Source organism: Dermacentor silvarum, chromosome 10 (genome assembly GCF_013339745.2).
Source record: "Dermacentor silvarum isolate Dsil-2018 chromosome 10, BIME_Dsil_1.4, whole genome shotgun sequence".
Taxonomy (NCBI): domain Eukaryota; kingdom Metazoa; phylum Arthropoda; class Arachnida; order Ixodida; family Ixodidae; genus Dermacentor; species Dermacentor silvarum.
The window spans coordinates 18996829-19016945 of NC_051163.1; the positions used below are offsets into that span (position 1 = coordinate 18996829).

At 44.8% G+C, this 20117-nt stretch overlaps 1 protein-coding gene and 1 long non-coding RNA gene across 2 annotated transcripts in view; one reads left to right on the forward strand and one right to left on the reverse strand.

Annotated features, from left to right (window-relative positions):
* The first annotated feature begins 547 nt into the window (after window positions 1-547).
* The window catches only part of LOC119465973 (laminin subunit beta-1-like), a 65365-nt gene continuing 45795 nt past the window's right edge, over window positions 548-20117 (forward strand). Inside the window, 8 exon segments of the mRNA XM_037726462.2 lie at window positions 548-1015; window positions 3427-3538; window positions 9846-9896; window positions 11142-12758; window positions 15064-15298; window positions 17921-18098; window positions 19188-19586; window positions 19719-19839. Of these exon segments, the coding sequence (XP_037582390.2) occupies window positions 3442-3538; window positions 9846-9896; window positions 11142-12758; window positions 15064-15298; window positions 17921-18098; window positions 19188-19586; window positions 19719-19839 (2698 nt within the window). The 5' untranslated portion in view covers window positions 548-1015; window positions 3427-3441.
* LOC125940689 (uncharacterized) overlaps window positions 15307-20117 on the reverse strand; it is a 55976-nt gene continuing 51165 nt past the window's right edge. The window contains exon 5 of the long non-coding RNA XR_007463882.1: window positions 15307-17993. This is a non-coding gene — a long non-coding RNA (uncharacterized LOC125940689). The remainder of the gene's footprint in view (window positions 17994-20117) is intronic.

The window sequence follows — 20117 nt, forward strand, 5'->3', positions numbered from 1 at the left end:
ACAAAACGCGCATTTCGCGTACAGTGAACGAATTTGGGAAGAGCTGCGTCAAGAGTGGATCACGTTATGCATATACGTACGTCACAGAATTTTGCTGCTTTTCAAACCGTCGCCAGGCATGCAATAACCCGGGCTGTTCGATCTCTACGAAATATCCCCCGTACTCAGCGCGACCGCCCAGCCCGGGCGTGTTTTGTCAGGAAACACGTCGAGATGGCTTTCAAAACAGCGGCGGTGAACTTTGATCAGAGAAAAAGTGGGAGGGGAAGCTAGGAGAGGAGTGAGAGAGACCGAAAAGGCTCGCTTAAGTGTAAATGGAAATGCTGATCGAAGCGTGCGCTTCGTTTGGCTGCTCGCGGAAACAGTGTCGTATTGCTGCATGGGAAGCTAGCAGTGGCGGAAGAGGGGAGTTCTGCGTTCGGGGCAGCGAAGAAACACGTGCAGTGAGAGAGAGAGAGGTAGTAGAGAACGGAGGGGGTGAGAGACCGCGTCAGAACTGGAGCGAGGAGGGTTTTTTTCCTTCCTCGCCCGGTGGAGAAGCCGATCGCGTGGGCGGCCGAACGTGTGTGGGGGGGCTGGAAGGGGGCCGCGAAAGGGCGACCACAACTTCACAAGCGCGCACACAGCAGCTCGGCGAGGAGGAGGCGAGCGAAGCGGCGCCGGCATCTCAGACCACACGGCGCCTAACGGCACTCATCCGAACCGCGCCCCTCCCCGGCTCCTCGGAACTCGGCAGCAGCAGCAGCAGCCGCCGCCGAAGTTTCCTCCTCCGTCTCTACGTCCCACGGCTGAGCTGCTTTTTTAGTTTGTTTTCTCAAACCGCGTCGCGCCCCGTCACAGACGCAACAAGTCACAACAACTTCCACCACAATCGTGTGCGGCGCTTTTCGGACGGTGCGGTGCGCGAAGCGAAGCGAGCAACTCGATCGGCGAGGGAAAAGTGAATCAAAAAAAGTTCATCGCTTCACACTCCACCAGCACCCATTGTTCGTCCCAAATGCTGCAGCTTACTACGGTGAGTGCAAACATTTCTTGGCTTTTTTTCTCTTCCTCTCCCTCGCGATCCGAACCTCCCCCTCCTATAGCTGATGCCCGGCGGGAGAATGGGCTTTTTGAGCCTGTCAACGCGCCGCGCTTGACGAACTGCAGCAACACCGAAACTGTAGAGAGCAACCTCTTGGGTGTTCGATACCGTTTTCACCGAAAAGAAAGTGCCTGCAGATTATCCGCCGCTTCTCGATCGGTCCTCCTGCACAACGTGTGGCTGTTTTGTGGGATCGATCCATGCGCCGTTGTGGAAAAAACTTCGTGCCCCAACTTTTTGCTGCTGAAAGATGTCAAATAAAGGCAAGAGTGTCTTCGCGGTTCCGCTAAAGTCTCGTCGCCAAAAAAGAAAACTATTTTTCGCTTGCAGAGCGTGGTCAGGCATCATCGGAAGCACAGGTGCATAGATCGAAATGTATGGCGCGCGCGGCACTGCATACATGTTCCCGGCTTCAATAGTCCGGCATGTCTTCTATGATTGAACTCCTTTAGAATGCTACTTGAAAACAAGTGAAGCCATGAACTGCTGCTATTGTCTGCTGAAATTTACTGTCAAACGGCCATGTGTTTCACGACACGATTCTGAATTTCGCGGTGCGCGCCGCGCCTTCAGAACGATCTTTCGCAGTGGTTTGCTGACGATCGTGCATACAGTTATGGTTATGCGATTGGTTTATATTGCGCAATGCACGCGGTGAGCAAGCTGCATGCAGCTGCAGAAACTAGAGGGGCGCGCAGAAAAATAAGAAAAAAGAAGCCGATAAAGTAGGCCCACATAGAGGAGAAACCGGTGCGCGTAGAAGCAGTGAAGAGGGCGCAGGCCCGAGACATCCCGGTACTCCCACTCATCTACGACTGGCCAACTTTTCTGTCTCCTATATATGGACAGTTCGCCCCCGCGGAACGGGCGCGTCCCATGCTCGCCGAGTCCGTGCCTATTTCGGCACGTCCGAGCAACGACGTCCGAGCGACGGCGCCGTGCGACCGCGGTGAATGGATCATATCGCGTAAAACGTGGACCGCCCAGCTGATAACGCGTCCAGCAGCCCGCCTCGACGCGAGGCTGCGTTCGCAGAGCGCGCGCCGAACATCCACACCCGTGGAAACCGAGTCATCTGCAGCCGCGCCTTTACCCGGCCCTGCACTCGGTGAGCTTGTTTGAACCACACGAAGCGTATAGTACCGACTGTGCTATGTCTACATAACCGATATTGGACAAGCTTGTATTTTACGCAGGGCGTGATCGAGTTTGACAATCGACCGCACAGATGGAGGCGAGGTTAAAATACGCCAAAGAAATAAAATTGATGCCTCAATACAGCTCATGATCTGGAGAACGATTGGCAAATAAAACAGCCGGGCGTGCATGTCGCATTGAAAGCCTAGCTGTGGAGCCTGCGGCCCTCTATGCATCTCCCAAAACTACACGCTGGCAAAGTCTGTGAGACCCGACACTGATAACACATCTCCACGACTGTACTGTGGAAAATAGATGCGGTCTGCTGAGCTGAAGTGCTCGGGACACAAGCGCGCGGACTACGGCTCCGTTTTGGAGATAAAGGGCATCTATAGCATTCGCCGTAGCGTAGTACATAGGCTACCCCACGTAATTACTATTACTCCCTCCCCGCTGCGCCCTTTCCTCCCGCTTGACGTTTTTCGGCTATCGCAGGAATCGGGCGCTTATCTCGCGTCGCTGCGAGTGGGAGCTATAGGAGGGTGAGAGGTGTAATCATCGTGGTTGCGCGATTATACCGTGCGCGCGGAATGTGCCCTCTGAATTTCGGCAGATCTTGTACACGCCAAGACGTAACCGCCGAGGGCTCGCGAGGGCGACGTCGTCGTAGTGGCAATGACTCCTTCGGCAGATAATCGCGCGCCAGCGTTATATCGCGCGCACGGCCGCGCAAACGCACGCCGCAACGCGCAGCGTGAGCGCTTCCGACGCGCCACTCTCCCCCTCCTTTCGAAACCTCCTTACCACTAGCCTCCCCCCACCTCCTCTTTTTTTTTTTTTCTTTTTCTTTTCGTCTATGTGTATTTCGCAATGCAGCAGTAGTGTGCGCGTATCTGTTACGCGCACGCGTAACCCAACCCCTGTGGGTAAAAAACTGAACAGCCTTGAGACTACTTCTTTCAGGCCGCTAGCTGGGGCCCAGACCAACGTGTGTAGCAGCAGCTCCATCTCTCACACGCTTAGCTGACGGGGCCCCCTCCATCAGCCATCACTATTCTCATGTGGAGGCCTGTGCCAAGCTTCTGGTAGAATGCATGGAGACCCAGAGGACTCTGTAGTAAAACGAGTGCTGACAGACAGCTGAAACAAAAACGCCAGCGAGTCACCGGGAGTGAATTTTAACACCCGATCATCCGCTGCTGCAGGAACTGTGACACACGATGTCATCCCACAAGCCGTCTTTGGCAATGGCATCATCAAGACGGTGCATACACATACTCTTCATTATCTCATTGCTGGTCATCACATCACAATCAGGTAAGGGTGCACAGTCTCCCTTAGATTTTGTTATTGCTGCAGTTTTGTGCCTGTGTCGAGCAAAAGAAGGCTGTTCTTGACTTTTTTTTTTCCTTTTTTTTCTTTTTTCTTTCTTTTTTGGGTATTTTGTGACCCCAAGTCTGTTTTCTGCAAGTGCAAGCGTATTCGCCTCATTCTCAGGCAAACTGTATCTCCTGGCACTCTTTACATGGTGTTTAATTGGCAGGTTTTTCTTGCCATGTCATATAACTTCTACAGCACAATCCACATGTAATGATATTTGCAAAACCGGAAGGTCTGTTACTTATAACTATACATGTGTCATTGTATACAGGCTATAGTATTTTATGCGCATTGAATTGACATACAATGTAGCTAAAAGAGCACACCGTTACAATAATTAATTGCTATTAATACAATGTATTTAAGAGAGCACACAGTTACAACCATTGTTATTAGTGGTATCATTATAAGTGGACTGCATTGTGGAGGAAGACAGTAAAACTTAATTGCTCAAGTAAATACAGTTGAACCTTATTATAATAAAGTCACATCCAACACGAAAATATGTCCCATTATATCCGATGCTCATTATAAGCATATATTGTTACGTGCTGATTTCATAAAAAAATTGTATATTTACTTCATTATATCCATATACATTATATCAAGGTCTAACTGTAATATGCAAAAAAAAAAAAAAAGAATGTTAAAGGGAGAAGTGTTCGGAAGTTGCATTTATAGCAGTTATCTGGAATCACTTGTATCATTGATATAAATGAAAGGAACTACAGTAATGGAGAGCAAGTAGCTGCTACACATAAAACATTATTGAAGCTTAGATGATTTCTCTTCTCTAACATTAAATATTAAAAGACCAAGGAGAACTGGGCTTGGATTTCCTTAGCATTTTTTTTTTCATCCCTCAATTTGTGGTGCATGCATTATTATTATTCCTGATAGGCTATTTGGCGCAAGTGATGATAAGAAACAATCACCGCGTGCAATAAGAGAAGAGTTGTTACAAAATACTCACCAAGCAAGCCCTGTTTGCTCAAAACATGATTAACATAGCATGATCCGCTGTCCTCTACTGTAGAAACGAGGTTGATAAGTCTATATTCAGCTTATGACTTGACATTAGTGTGTGTTGTCTTATGTTTGTGTAAAAGCTTGCCAGGGAACATGTTCTGAAACTTTGCTGACACCAGTGAGCTGAAGCTTCAAAGGCAGAACAATAACACAGATCATTAAAAATTGCTGTGCTGTAACAGCATTGTTTCAAGATGCAATTCATTCTGAACCAGCAAGAAGCTTGATACAAGTTCGTCAATATGCCGGTGACTATGCAGTGGAACTCTCAGTAATGAGTGAAGAAAGTTACATGCGTCCTTACGTAAGCACTATCAAGAACTATTAGCTTTCCTTATTGAACTCGGAAAGTCGGAAACATTGTTGTTCACCGCTGCGGTTGCTCAGGTTCTGCGCTCGGGTGTGCGTAAATGTTTTTTTTTACATTCCTTTTTAGGATCAGTCCTGCTTAATTTTAGTTCCTATAGGCCTTAGACAGTGTATGCTCATTGACTGCTTATATGGCTGCCATTTTTGTTTGTAAAGTGTTTACAATTAATCCTGGTTGACTGATATGCCTACATAAAGTCTATATAATGTACATGTTAAGACAGCTTTGCTGCCTTTTCAGCTCTTGAGTTCGCATCTGGTTCAGCTTGTTATTATTATTCCTTATTGAACTCAAAATCAGAAACATTGTTAATTACCACTAGAGTTGTGCGTGTTCAGGTTCAGCATTCTATCTCGGGCTGCATGGTTTAGCAGTACAATGCATCGATGTACAGTTCTTGGAAGCCAAACGCGCACATGCAAGGCACCGTTTTTCTTTTACCGCTTTCTCTGCGCACTCGGTTTATCAAGGTTATAGGCTTTGCCTGCAAGGGAAATGAAGACCTTATCACTAGCAGGAAGAAGTAAAGTGACAGAACAACGCTCTTGCATATCACGTGCAATGAAGCGTGCAGTGCTTGCTACGGCTTGTGCCGACCTTCCGCTTTTCTAGGACCACTGTCACCGGCCTTCTCGGAGAGCCGTCTGTCCGAGAAGCCGTGTCACGAGAGGAGAGAGGCTTCGTGACGGCGTCTCTAATGAAGCCTCTAATTGAATCAAATGACGCTTCCTGTGAGGAAGTGGGGCACTTCTGGAAGTGAATTGATAGCGGCAAGGGCACCATCTAGGTCGCGCTTCCCTTTGCGACTGACGAATGCGTTCCGCGCAGCACGTACCATGTGGGCCGACGTAGGCTGCCTGTGAGACGTCTCCCTGTGTCGTCGTCCCTTTCGTCTCAAAAATAAAGAAAGCTGGCCTGGAAGAGTGGAGAAAAAGTTAAAAGAGCGTGTGGCGCAATTGAAGCCACGAAAGAAAGTTCAAGGGTGGGAACTTGGAGTTGCACTCCATACTTTCTTAAGTTGCTACAGCCCAGTCATTTATGCGCACTAGAGAAATTACAGTAGCTACCATGGCAGCGGCCTAGTTAACTTCGCTTGGTTACCGCATCAACGTGATATCAAGCGCTTGAGATTCAGAGTGAGAGTGTTCTTGCTATAGAAAACAAAAACTGAATTAACAAATTTAAACGTGATCTGGCTTAAGTAACTTCCTCCTAGTCTGAGTGCCTCGTATTTGGAGAAAGCTTTTTTTTTTAAGTTTCAGGTTCAATCAATCAGATCAATCAAAAATGAGCTCTATTTAAACAATTTTAGAAATGCATACAATATAGTTGGACCAATAGCCTATGTGGCTAGTACCTGGCCCAATACAGTAAATACATATATAAGTCAACCACATACATATTTGCTTAACGAGTAAGAACATTGTTTACATGAACAAGCTTTAATTTACTAAGGAAGAGTTGTTACATTTGACTAGACAAGAAGAAGCATGTGAGGTCAAAGTTTCTCGTTACTTTTATTTACACAGGCACAGTGTTCCAAGTTATAGCGCCAAAGAACTCTAATCATATGGTGGGGGCATTTGAAAGACAGTGGCTGTTAAAGACATTAAATGATTATGAAGGAAATGTCCATGCTTGCAAAACATGACCACCAACTTTAACAAGCGTCACAAATGAGGCCATTCATGAAATGGGCATCAGTATGTAAATTAATTAAAATTTTGTGATTAAATGCCTCAAGCAGTCACTGCATCATGACTGTGCACATTTTATGCTGCTGCAGCTGTAACTCTGCATAGCTTTCAACAATAAATACATCGGTAGTAGTATGGTTTGCTTTACACCAGTGTCGGTAACTTCATTTTTGGACAATATCAGCAGGTTGCGGCTCAGAACACTATTTTTAGCAAAAAATTGCCGAGTTATGATGGTGGTGATTTGCTTGTAAATTTTTTTTTTTAATGTATTGATTGTTCCTAGACGTATTCCTTGTTATTTTTTAAACTATTGCTTTGAGCTGTGTCCTGTAGCGGCAAGTCAGTGATCGGAGTGTGAAAAGGCAAAGCAACCAGTGGTTTCGTAGAACGGTATTAGATTTCAAGATTTTGCTTTGCCTAGAAAAGACAGTTTTGATGCAACCAGATGACTCACTAATAAGCTCTTTCGTATCATCTTAGACATAGTGATAAACGGAGGCATGCATATTCTGGTGGTAAAAAATGTGGGTGAGGCGCATGTACTTAGCGAATGTCTCTCAACGAATTTTACCAGGGCAGTTTACTGGCTATCTACATAACTAAAAAAGTCACCAAGACTCCAAAAAGGCAAAGTTGTAGCTACGGTGACCGAAAGCTGGCTAAATATTGCAAATTTCTTGCTAAGTTACCAATACAGCTTCACGCGCTCTTCAAACGTCTTGGCTGGCTTGGCACACGTCTGCCAAGCAGCCCATCTAGGCCGTAACTTGATATAACCCTGCTGCCTCTGCAAGTCGACTGACGTTTCATTTTTTCTTCATATTTCTTTATCAGCCACCGATAGTCTAAAGTTTCACCTAAGCTGCAATGCAACGGCAGCCTGGTGCGCCAGGACAGCACTTGGACAGAGATGTCATCTTCTCTGAAATTTTTTTCGTTATATGTATCTCTATCTCTTTTTCTTTTTTTTTTTTCTTGTATGCCAGCTCTTGTGCAGGCACATAGACATGTTGCAAGAGAGTGATTCAGGAACCATGCAACCGTGACCTTGTCGTGCCTCTGACCTTGGAGTCGTTTCATTTTAGCGCATGCGTGAGGCTGTAAGACTGCATCGCTTGTCAATGTTGTCTGGAGCATATGTTTTTAGTAACTGAATCATTGAAAACATTTAAGGCTCCTCTTATTTTATGAAACTCGCTTATGAAAATAGATTGAGGCAAGCACGTTTTGTAGCGATTTTTACGCTGCCAGTATCGGTCATGCCCATGTACGCCTGAACGCCTTGGAAAGTCCGGTGACCTGCATTTTCATTCTGAGGACTGCAGAAGTTTTTGCACTTACTGCTGCTTGGCTCTTGCTGAAACCGCACAGTAAGACTGCATATTTTGGCCTGTTTTATTCAAGAAAACCTTTGGCATCATGCTTGCCTAGTTTGCCCAGACTTTGCCAATAGGCTGTGAAGGCACTCTGTGCTTTTCTAGCGGCAAAGCGCACATGAAAATGTTTTCTTTTTTTTAAATGATATATTCTGGAGGAACCAAGCAAGCAAAGATAAAAAGTGTTTTAGTGAACCATACAGACCAAAGAACGCAGTCTTGCTGCAAAAATTTTAGCAAAAGTGAAGCAGCTGTAATCGCAAAATTTCCTTTCAAGTTGTTAGAATAAAGACATAGGCCACCGCATTTCAAATACTTGAAAATGGAAGAAATGAGTGGAACCTTCTGTTTGTACTCTTTAATTTTCTGTAATTTGCTTTCAGTGGTGTTAATAGAAACATTGCTCCAGCCTCCAGATGAGTACAGATGACAATACAGTTAAAACTTACTATAATGAAGTCACATCCGACAAGAAATTACCTCCGTTAGATCCGATATTCATTATAAGCATATAGGGTGGAACGTTGGGCTAGTTGATGTTTCATGACTCTAGGTACAGTGCTCATAATTTCAAACATGAACAATGCTGAAACTGCTACATCACATTATTTCATATCCAGTTTCACCTGCATTTGTAACAGTGGCTTAATTCAGGCTCCAAAACTTGCACTTGGGACTACTTCACGCTTAGGAACTGTCTACGTGCAATTACACTTCACGCTTCCATGTAATTAGGTGTAAAAGGCATTCATTGCTGTTCACATTTCTATTATGAGCTCTGTACAGCGCAACGAAGACAAAAAACAGAAGTAGAGGTTAAAGAAAAAAAATTGAATACATTGAAGGTCAGCGCTATGTGCATATGCTCCTCTCCATCTTGTCTTCCTCATGGTGTACAGTCAACCAAAAAATTTTCGGAACGCAAAATCTGAGAAAATGTTGAATATCTGCGCAGCCTCATAATGCAACCTAGTATTCGTATTTACAGCCTCTACCAGTATATGTGAACAACATTGTGATGTTCGGTTTTACTGACTACTGTACCAGGCTGCTCGGAAAGTGAAAGTTTTCCGAGATCCCGTGGTCTGTAAGCTTTTATGGTTGACTGTACCTGCAGGTATATATTCCTTACGCACTGATATCGCAGAAAAAATTTTATATTTACTTAGTTGGATTCGGTAATTTGTTATATTTGTGTTCAGTATATTTAGGTTCTACTGTATTTGTTTCTGCATTACCATCCTGAGTGTAGCCTAAACAGCAACACCCAAGCCATGCCCAGGCCTGTCATGCAGGGCAGGATGTGGTTTGACTGCTATTCTACACTCATTCCAAGAAATGCTCATGTTTATTGGTGATTTGGAGAAATAGTTATGCCACGGAGTACTGGCCGTTTTCTCTGAACTGTACTACAGTGTGGTTGAGACGACTTCTCATAATACATTTTCTTGCAGGTTACCTTGGTTACCTGCTCACAACATGAATTGCTTACTGTTTGACCTGCTGCTCTTTGCCTTATACAGTGGATTGATACGATTCTGCTTAATACATTTTTTTTCTTATATACGATTTTCTTTTCTCACATACGATTATTTTCGGACAATACGATTTTCAGATGATACGTTTTATTTTCCGGCTCCTGTGAAGATCTTATCAACGAGATTCCACTGTATTTGCAATCTGGTAGTGTGCTTTTGGATTGGTAACACTGGTATATCAGAAGAGTGGGCAAGTGTGACTTAGTGCACATTATTGACTACTGTTTCCAGAGAGAACGAGGTCTGACGAGCGCCATGCGCAATACACTCGGCAGTATACAGGTGAGAAAACATATGCCCTTCTTCTTTCAGCCTTGAACTAAAGCCGGTATAGTTAAAGAAAAATAAATAAATAAAAAAGAAGCTAAATCGAAGGCTTTTGAAACTTGAGCTCACAGTTATTCTTTGTGGTTCATAGTTACTTGTGCAATGCCTAAATTCTGTAACATTAAGACGCACTGGTAACTTACATTTAAAAATTGATGTCGGTCATTACCTAACTATGTGCAGTGCCTAAATTTTGAAGCTTTAATATGCACTGGTAATTTACACTTAAAAATTGCCCTTGGTCATTTCCCAATTGGCATGTGCACATTAGTGAGTTATTTATACAATCTAGCTTCTTACTGTTTCTTTTTTGTTGTATCTGGAATACTTAACAGTGTTAGCTTTCATTGGTGCTGTATTTATTTCGTTGCACCTTAACCAAATCCTAGCATGCTGTACGCGACGGGTACCTAACTAAGGGTGGTGGACTGTTCATGCTTTCTGAAGTGCATTATCTCAAGCTGTGGTGCTGGCATATTGCTTTATTGACCTCAGTTAGCTCGCTGATGCAAGACATTCTAACGCATGCCCCAGTGAGCTCCAGCTTTGGTTCAAGGCACTGCATTTGGTGATTGCTTCAAACTAAACAAAAGGGCTTAACATGATCATAAATGGATGTCACATTATTAAGAGTCCAGTACGAATGACTTACAGTCCTGATTTCCATTAAATTTGCAAAATCTGCTGAATTGCCCAAAGGTGCATTTAAAATCGTGCAAACAGGCAGATTGAACACATTGTGCCTAATTTTCTATTTGACGTGTTTGAAGAGCTTAACCTGAGCTTGGGTTTACTGTGGCATAAAACTTGATCGCCGTACAGTACTGTTTGCACCTTTTGTGCTTTCCTCCTTTTGGTGACTAGTAGTATCGCTCACCTCACGGAAAATGCTGTGCTCTATTTTCTGCCCTAATATTGCTGTTAATAGTGTCTGTGGACCTTCATGTGGTGTTGGGACAACATCACTGCTGACACTTTTGGTACATAATGAAACCAACCAGAATTGCACCACTGTCGCACTCTAACCCATTCCATCTGCAGCAGGCTTACGGTGTAGGGAGCTTGTCACGCAGCTTCTGATCACTTGTCTCTCCAGCACATTCAAGGCAAGTCCAACCTGACCACGCTCTGACCCTATAACATTACCGCAGCAAATTTTGTACTTTTGTTGATCTCAAAACTTTACCCATGCTGTGACAGAATCAGATGAAGACGACTGGGACAGTGTTCAGCAACAAAGGGTTGTGGAAGACACTCTAGATTTGGCTCAGCCTTCAGGACAGCGCCACGTTGGAGGCACTGGAGGTGACACCAGGCACACATCGGAAGTTGAAGTGCAGAAAGTATTCGAAGAGCGCAAACCAGGATCGCACAACTTCACCGCTCATCGTTACCGGCAGACACCTGAGGAATCTGAAGAGGAGGACACAGACCAATCACGCACAAATTACACCCGTCGAGTGTACACTGTATCTGCATCAGGTACCAGGGGTCATATCGCAAGAACTGATTCTGGTAGTAGGCACCGGACAGAAGAGGACCAATCAGGAGGCCGTCGAGGCTCAGCACACTCTGATGTATGGTCCAGGAGAACAAGCACAGATAAACCAGACGAAGCAGATAGCAGCAGGCCCACTTATATCAGGCGCACCGAGTCAACAACACGACACCGATGGTCAAGCCGTGGGGGCAGTGAGGATGACACAAGTTTGTCATCACAGTCTAGGCGGTACGGTTCCGCAGAATCTTTATCCGGCAGGCACCGATGGTCAGCAACCACTGAGCAGCCAACACGTGAGACTACTTCAGTGTATGAGGGTCGGCGGGCATCAGTTGACCGGGCGACCTCGCAGCAAAGGTGGTCTGGTCAGTACAGCACAGAGAGGCCAGAGCGTCCCACCTACACGCACCACCGATCCTCTCCGGATCGCTCCTCAAGCAGACGGACCTGGTCAAGCCACTCGGCCACTGAAAGGACGAGTTGGTCGGCGAGTGAAATCAGCTCCACAACCACTGACACTCCTGAGGTGGACAAGAGCGGATCCACTTATGTTCGGCAGCAGTACCATTCGATCACAGCAGGAAGTCACCATGTCACGAGTGATCGCCCAGAAACTTCCTCTGAAGCTTCACGCCGTGAACACTGGGCTGCAGGTGGTCGACACCGGGTTGAAGCAGCTGGCTATGGCCGGGAAAGTGATCGCGATGGGTCAAGAAGATGGTCATCGCAGAGGGGGACAAGCGCAGAGGACACTGTGTCCCGAGGACAAGAAGAGAGACGGTGGAACTGGCGTGGCCACACGGCTCGTTTTGGTGAGCATGGAAACACAACACACCGTGTAGATGTCGGTTCGCGTACGCGGTTTCAGCCCACAGTTATTGGTCCTCCAAGTCGCACTGAATACGATGGAACCTCGGTGCACCAAAGGCATCGCGTGACAGCCTGGCGCAACACTACCATTGTCCGTGGGGGGGAACCAACACACTGGTCTGAGGATACGCAGAGGCGATACGGTGGCCATGATGACGTCAGGAGAGGACAAGGCGAAGACACAACATACACGAGAACATCGTACACGAGGCGGATCAATGGAACTATCTATTACGGCGGAGGGCAGCATTCATCACGTTGGATGTATGGGAGAGATAACATAACAAGTGGCGGCTCAGTGACATATGGATCTAGTCGTGCCAGTGGAACATATGGTGGTGTGGAAGGGCAGACCGAGCCGCCGTATGTCCAACCACGACCCACGGAGACGCATAGAGTCACTGGAGGTGTGGATGACATCGAAGACGACAGGCATCCATTGACTGGTAAAAACGAAACCTTTGAACAGTTTGGGATTACGCTAACCTGGTGGAAGGTATAACCAGTCTTTTACAAGAACAACGTGTACACTAACACACTACATTTTTTTGCTTTGTATTGTGATGTGTGTGTAAAGATTGTGTAAATTAAATCTGCTCGGAAGGCCTAGAGCTGAGCTATGCATGGCCAGTCAGTCAAGAGAGCATTCATAATTCATTTTTGCTATCCACGGTCTGAAACAGCTTCAGTCTTGTGTGTATGATAGCTTGTGTATGATACACATGTATGATAGTTTATGCACAGGACTAATGCTATGAATATGCAAAATTTTGTATTTTCATGCAACAAGAAAATGTTTTTCAACACTGGTAACTTCTTTATTTTCAAATTTAACGACTGGGCAGTTAAAAATTGAATTAAATTATGGGGTTTTACGTGCCAAAACTACGATCTGATTATGAGGCACGTCGTAGTGGGAGACTCCGGAAAATTTTGCCCACCTGGGGTTCTTTAACGTGCACTTAAATCTAAGTACACGGGTGTTTTCGCATTTCGCCCCCATCGAAATGTGGCTGCCGTGGCCGGGATTCGATCCCGCGACCTCGTACTTAGCAGCCCAACACAACGACTGGGCAGTACTTTGGCATCAGGAGTTCTATACTATATTCTTACTTGTCAATATAAATTTCCCGGTTTGTTTGGTGCAAACTACAATTCAATCCACAGCTATCATAACTAGCTACACACAGTAGACAAAGACGACACAGTTTTCCATCTGCCACAGAGCTGATGATCTGGTACTTGTCACCCGACATCTTTTTAAAGTTAAAGTGATGCCACTATTCCAAAACAACTTGTATTCACTGCTTTGATTAGTGCTTGAAGTTAGCTTGTTGGCTTTATGTGGCTTCAGAATGTAGGGAAGTGTTTTCAAAAGAGTATAATACATTTTAGAGTCCTCTGGGCACTGTGAAATTTTCTTGGTGGTTTGGCTCTTATTCAATACAAGAGTGAATATGTGAGCAGTAAAAAAAAAGGGAAAAAAATGTTTCAGAAGCAGAAGCTAGCTTGTGGCACACAGAGCATTGTCAGAAAGTAATGCCGAGAGAGGCACCAAGAAAGGCAAACATTAACTCCAGCAGAATGACAGATTGAGATCCCTAAATTCTTTTAGTGTTTATTGTCCGCAGTATTGTTCTAAAAGGCCTAAATCACAAGCAATGTTGCCGGGAAAGACAATACGTCTGTGCAGCAATTAAGATTGCTGTGAGTAGAGGAGAATGCATGTTATCTATGCTTTATTATTTATTTCTATGCTTCACCTATATTTCAGCGTGACAAATCTGCGACCCTGAAATAGATGCTTACAGTTGTGAGAAAGTGGCAGAGTGAAAACAGTAATGCACTACCACCTTTTCACACACTGCTGTCGTTGCCACTGACAGCACTGCTAAAAAACAGCAACAGTGAGTTCGCCTGTGGGAACGTGCAGTAAATGCGGGCCAAGTACTATCTTTATTTTTTGTTTAATATTCAAATGCAGAGTAATTTGCGTTTTATCATCAAACATTGACTGGCTCTCCGCAAATCATTGGCAGGGGAGTGCATATCAGCAGGAACTGGGTCTACGTTTACAAAGTGATGGCAACACTTTTCTTTCTTTTTTCTTGCTTTCTTTTAAAGCTGAGCTTTCTTTAGCTCCTTCCCCCCACTTCATGTGGACAGCTCTCTCACTAAGCAAGACTGGGCTGATCTCCGAGACAGTGTAGTGGAGGGTGGTGACTTGGTGGGCCAATCTTGATACCAATGTGTCCTCGCAGGGGGTTTAATGCGGTTTACAATGCGGGCCTATCCTGGAGGCAGTACAGCATCACAGCGCCCACATTCCCCATAGCTTTAATTAATATAGCCAACCAACCAGCGTCGCCCAACACCATATCTCAGCAGGTCTGCCATGAAGCTATTGCTTGACTTCGACGATTATCCTCCGAGGATTTCTGCCCAATTTTCTTTATTTCTCTCTTTATTTATTGTACAACTAATACATTGTTTACTAGTACTACTGACATTATACTGTCTATTCATTGTCTCTGTGAGCGATTTTCTCAGTTACAGAAGCTTTGTCTGTGGCAACAATGACACATTTGTCATATTAGGACATTAGCCTGTCACTTTGCCTGGACTTAATTTCTGTCTTTAATGTCCCTTAGCACAGCCGAGGGGCACCTAAGAGTGATGGTGTACCCACAACTAACCACGAGCTGTCGCCATTATGCGAGTTATAATCGTTCTGGGGTTCTGACACCGCAGTGCAATCGCGAGCCTCCCACCAGCCGCAAGCCTGCGAAGAGTCGAGTTGCTACCCAGCAACGGGAAACCTCCTCATCGGTAGGGAGGACAAGTTGTCGGCGTCATCCACATGCGGCCTGCGTGGTGTTGAGACTTACTGCATCGTGAGCCACCTTAAAGAAAAGACCAAGTGCTTCCGATGTGACTCAACCAAGAAAGGAAGGGACTACCATGGCATTGAAAACATTGTCTCTAGGTGAGTCTATAGTTTCATGGAGATAGAATGTCTTGCTTGTGTTCCCGCAATGGACAATGATGTTGGCGAATCAGTTTTGTCCAAGCCCACAAGGTGAAGGTAAGCTCATGAAAGGCAAAATTGTCATCCACCCTACAGTCGTGTGGGTGACAGTCAAGTGGATGACATTTTTTTTCTTTCATGAATCTTCCTCCATCCACAGAACTGATTCAACATATTCAGTGTCCCTTTGCTTCAAGCTGTCGAATAATGCTGCCTCACTCTGCTATATGCTAACCTCCTGGTCAGCTCAGAATGTAGAGCAACGGCCCAGAAAGACATTGGTCCCAGGCCAGAACTTTTCATCTGCAAAGCTTTCTTTCTGAGAAATTCGTATGTATTTATTTTGTAGCTTCATGCTACAGTCATGTGGATGACAACTTTCCCTTTCATGGCAGTGATGTATGTTTTTATTTTTTTCCTTAAAGGGACTGACAACTGATTTTTTAAGGACCCAGTTCTTTATGGTGCCACGAAAAGTTCACACTCGGTAGTGTTTACACCTGCAGCAGTTACTTTAAAAAGCGCGTGGATATTTTGTAAGCAGAATTTTTCGATCTGAGCAGCCTCTAAAAAATTAAGAGTCCCGCCTCCAGCAACGCTGAGAAGTGAGAGCGATGCCGATAGCCTGCCTCGGCAAATTGTGAAAGCCGCCCATCGTCCTGCTTTCACTGGATGGAGTGCAACTGTGGTTAACCACCTATATTTCGACCTTTCCATCCACTTTTAAAATTAAAAGGCCGGTACAATAAGTTTGCGTTGTTGTACAGACCTTTCTTATAGTTGTACCGCGTTTTTTTCCCCAAGTACACGCCTACGTCATGGCTGGCTGGCCCCTGGTCGTACTCTGTCGATAGACGAGCCAAGCCAACTCATTGAAAACGAAGGCGAAGGCAGCGTCATTTTTTGCTCCCTACAAACGAAGGCTTATCTGCACATTGTAAGTTAGAAAAAACTTATAATAGAAAGAAGCGTACTGCATTTCAATACTAATTTGTTAACAAGATCAGGAAATGCGTACACCAGCAGAAGGTCACGTGATTGACCTCTTATGCACCTTCATGTTTTTGCCGCGTGGGGCACCAAAGGTCATTTTTCGCTACTTTTAGTGAAGAATTAAAAATATAAATCCACTTTTAATGAGAAAAACAGGGCTCGTTTTAGCCAATATGATAGGCGATTTTTCCATCAGTGGGGTTATCTCGATTCATGTTCTGAGCGATTGTCTGTCCCTTTAAACTTGGTGTCAGTAAAAATAAAGGAATAGAAATTATTGCAGAAGGCCACTCAAATGCAAGCTCTACCTCAGCATCTTCCATCTAAATACATTGAAATAAACTGTTTTGCTTGGCATCCGCTGCATCGAATTTGATGAGGTTTCTTGCATTGAAAAGAAAAAGTTATAATCTATCAATTTTAGGGAGTGGTTTCTTGATCTAGGGCCAGCAATTCATTTTTCACAGAATTTGCTGAGAATTGCAGAAGAAATGTAATAATAAACAAGCATCAGTGTTACAACTCTAAGTCAGCAATAAAAAATATATCAAAATTCTGTAAGCTGCGCCTATTGAAACATTTAAAACGAAACTTAAATATCATACACTGCTCTGAATTATACCAATAATTCGTGAATAGAACTGTTGCAAAGCAGAAATAAGGCGATGTAGTAATTTTATGTAAGTTGTAAACAAACAAACAATATGTCCTCTTTAGACAATTTAGCAAATGCAATTTGCAAAATTGCGATTCCTCAAGAGTGCAGCAAACAATTATTCATGTTACCTATTAACGTGACCCGTTCAAAATGCATCTCAAGTGCAGCATGAATTCAGACGTGAAAAAGAAGATTATTCAAGTCAGCGAAACCTGATGTGATTTCGTTGTGCTAGAAACCACTGAGATGCTGCATATACACACCATGACCATGCTTCTGAAATGCCAATCCATTCAGCACTCAACAGAACAAGATGGGAGAATGGGTTTCCCTGTGTTTCCATGAGATGAGAGCAATTGGAAAGGCCAGTTTGGCAGCTTTCAGTGACATGGTCAATGTATAACCTTCAACCACCACACCGGGCTGACTGGCAGGCTTCTAAGTTGTTTGTGGTACCACATGATCGCCATCTTCACTTACGGTGATGTGATCAGTCTCCTTTTTCTCGTTTTCTATGTGCTCATCATCTCATCTCATCATCATCATCTGGGGCAATGCCACTAAAAATGTGTCGATTCCACTGTAACGACACAGTGGCGCCATCTGTGGGTCCGCAGTGAACACTGTGTTTGCTGTAGCCGTTACAGATGGCATCATTGTTTTGTTGCAGTGGGATCTAGATTTTTTTCTAGTAGCGTTGCTACAGACGACACCCACTTTAGATGTATTACTGGATGAAACAGGCAAGGAATGCAAACAAGTGTGGTATTAAACTGAACCCACTGCAAAATGATGCCTCGGTGCAAAATTTGAGTGGAGATCAGCCATAACTTTAACTAGAAGAGTCGTGTACAATTGGTGCTCTTTTTTATACAACGTTTAGTATGGCAGAGTTGCAAGTACCACACCCTGCTTTGTTTGCATTTCAGGATCGGCAAAAAGCGCAAGGGGTCATGGTGGCAGTCCGAGAACGGCGTGCAGGCAGTGTCCATTCGGCTGGACCTGGAAGCAGAGTTTCACTTCACACATCTGATCATCACATTCAAGACATTTAGGCCAGCTGCCATGCTCATCGAACGGTCACATGACAACGGGCACACATGGAAGGTACACTGATCAACCAAGGACATTGGCTCAGAAGTGAATAAATGTAATCATAGGGCTAAAGTGCTGTTAATTGGGACGTGCTATCAAGTTTGCTGCAAATACCGAGTAGCTGTCATATTGCTCTAACTTTCTCCTTTCAGTGAGCCTTTGGCCAAGCAAAGTATATGTATGCCATTAGCTGTGCTGCACACAACTATTGTCAGATATCTGCTGCAACTCGAGCATTGCTTACCGAGGAAGTTTTTTTTTTTGTCTTGCTTTTTTTTTCTTATGTTAGGTTCATAACTTCATGATGGGGATTTGGCACTACATTTCTTTATAAAATTTCTTGACAGAGCTTAAGGTCATTGTGCAAGATATCATGTTACGCATCAGGAGTGGCCTAGCTGATGTTATGTCTCACATGTGACTTTTCATACATCTGCATGTGACTTATGACCTTCTTCCTTGTCATGCAGTCAGGCATGTAATTTCTGTTCTGATTGCACATGCACATGTTGCTTCTTGCTGCACTAGAACCTGCAGGTGTTTGGGTGCTCACCTTTTCACAAAACTAGGCCATTGTTTCTTTACTAAACTACTACTAAACTGGAGAAATTCTCTTACTTATAAGTGTACCTCTAAACAAGTCAAGCCGATATTCATATTAAGGTCTGCAATGCTGGTGCTTGGTGGGGCTCTTCAAGAAAATGTTTTCTTTGTTATGTCTGCTCAAATACATCCATCTTGCCACCTCTCGTATATTAAAAGAACATTAAGCGAGTTTCCTCTGATTAAAAGGTCTGGCCACATATATGGCATTATGATATGCTGAGCTTTGCAATTGAGCTTCTCAGAAAAAAACAAAAAACATTGTTCTGTTAATGGCATTTTACTGTGTTACTCTGCTGCACAGTACAATGGCAGTGTGTTGTACTGCGCAGTGAAGCTTTCTCGTTGAATTTTACTATGCCACTATACATCCTAAGAAGCATTTTGTTCAACAGTGAAGAAAGCTACTGTTTACATGAAGGCTCACTTAAGTAATGCAGTGCGATCTTTTTCTCTGCAAGTCACAAATGTGGTATGTGTGTCCAACAAAACTCGCAGGTGTACCAATACTTTGCGTACGACTGTAGTGACGCCTTCCCACACGTGCGGAAGGGGCAACGGCGAAACATCACCGACGTGACATGCGAGTCGCACTATTCCAACGTCGAACCCTCTACCAACGGAGAGGTCATCTTCCGTGTGCTGCCACCGCACATCCACATCGACGACCCGCACAGCCGGGACGTGCAAGACTTGCTCAAGATGACCAACCTGCGCATCAACTTCACCCGCCTGCACACTCTCGGTGACAATCTGCTGGACTCGCGTCGGGAAATCAAGCAGAAGTACTATTACGCTGTCTATGACATGGTTGTTCGAGGCTCGTGCTCCTGCTATGGCCATGCTAGTCGCTGCATACCAGAGGAAGGAGAGTCCTATGCTGCACGAGATGACATGGTGCGTACTTTTTACATCTAAAATGAGTAAATCTAAAATAAGGTAAATCTAAAATGGTGGTCTGCAATATCTTCTGCTGGTGGAGAGTTGGCCCCACTGTTTATGAGATCTTCAACTTGTCTTCACCGTTAGGTGTTTGGCAAGTGCCTGTGCACGCACCACACGAAAGGCCTTAACTGCGAAAGCTGCGAAGATCTATACAACGACCAGCCTTGGAAACCAGCAAGCGAGAGGGACCCGAATCCATGCAAACGTAAGGAAGCCTATGTTGCTATGTTGAATTTTTTAATGCGAAGCTTTGTTTGCCTATTCCATCGACTTTTCCACGGCTGCTGCTGCTGCTGTAGCTATCTTGCACGCTGCGTCGGGAGGTGGTTCAGAACGTGCGTATACACGGCAGAAGTGTGGCAGAGAGGAAAGGCGATGCGAGAAACTCGTTTGAACCTTTGCACTGCGTCGAATGTGCACAATGCCCTCTGGAGCTCCCTGGTAACCGCCACAATGCCCTCTTGGCGGCTGTAATTATCCGTG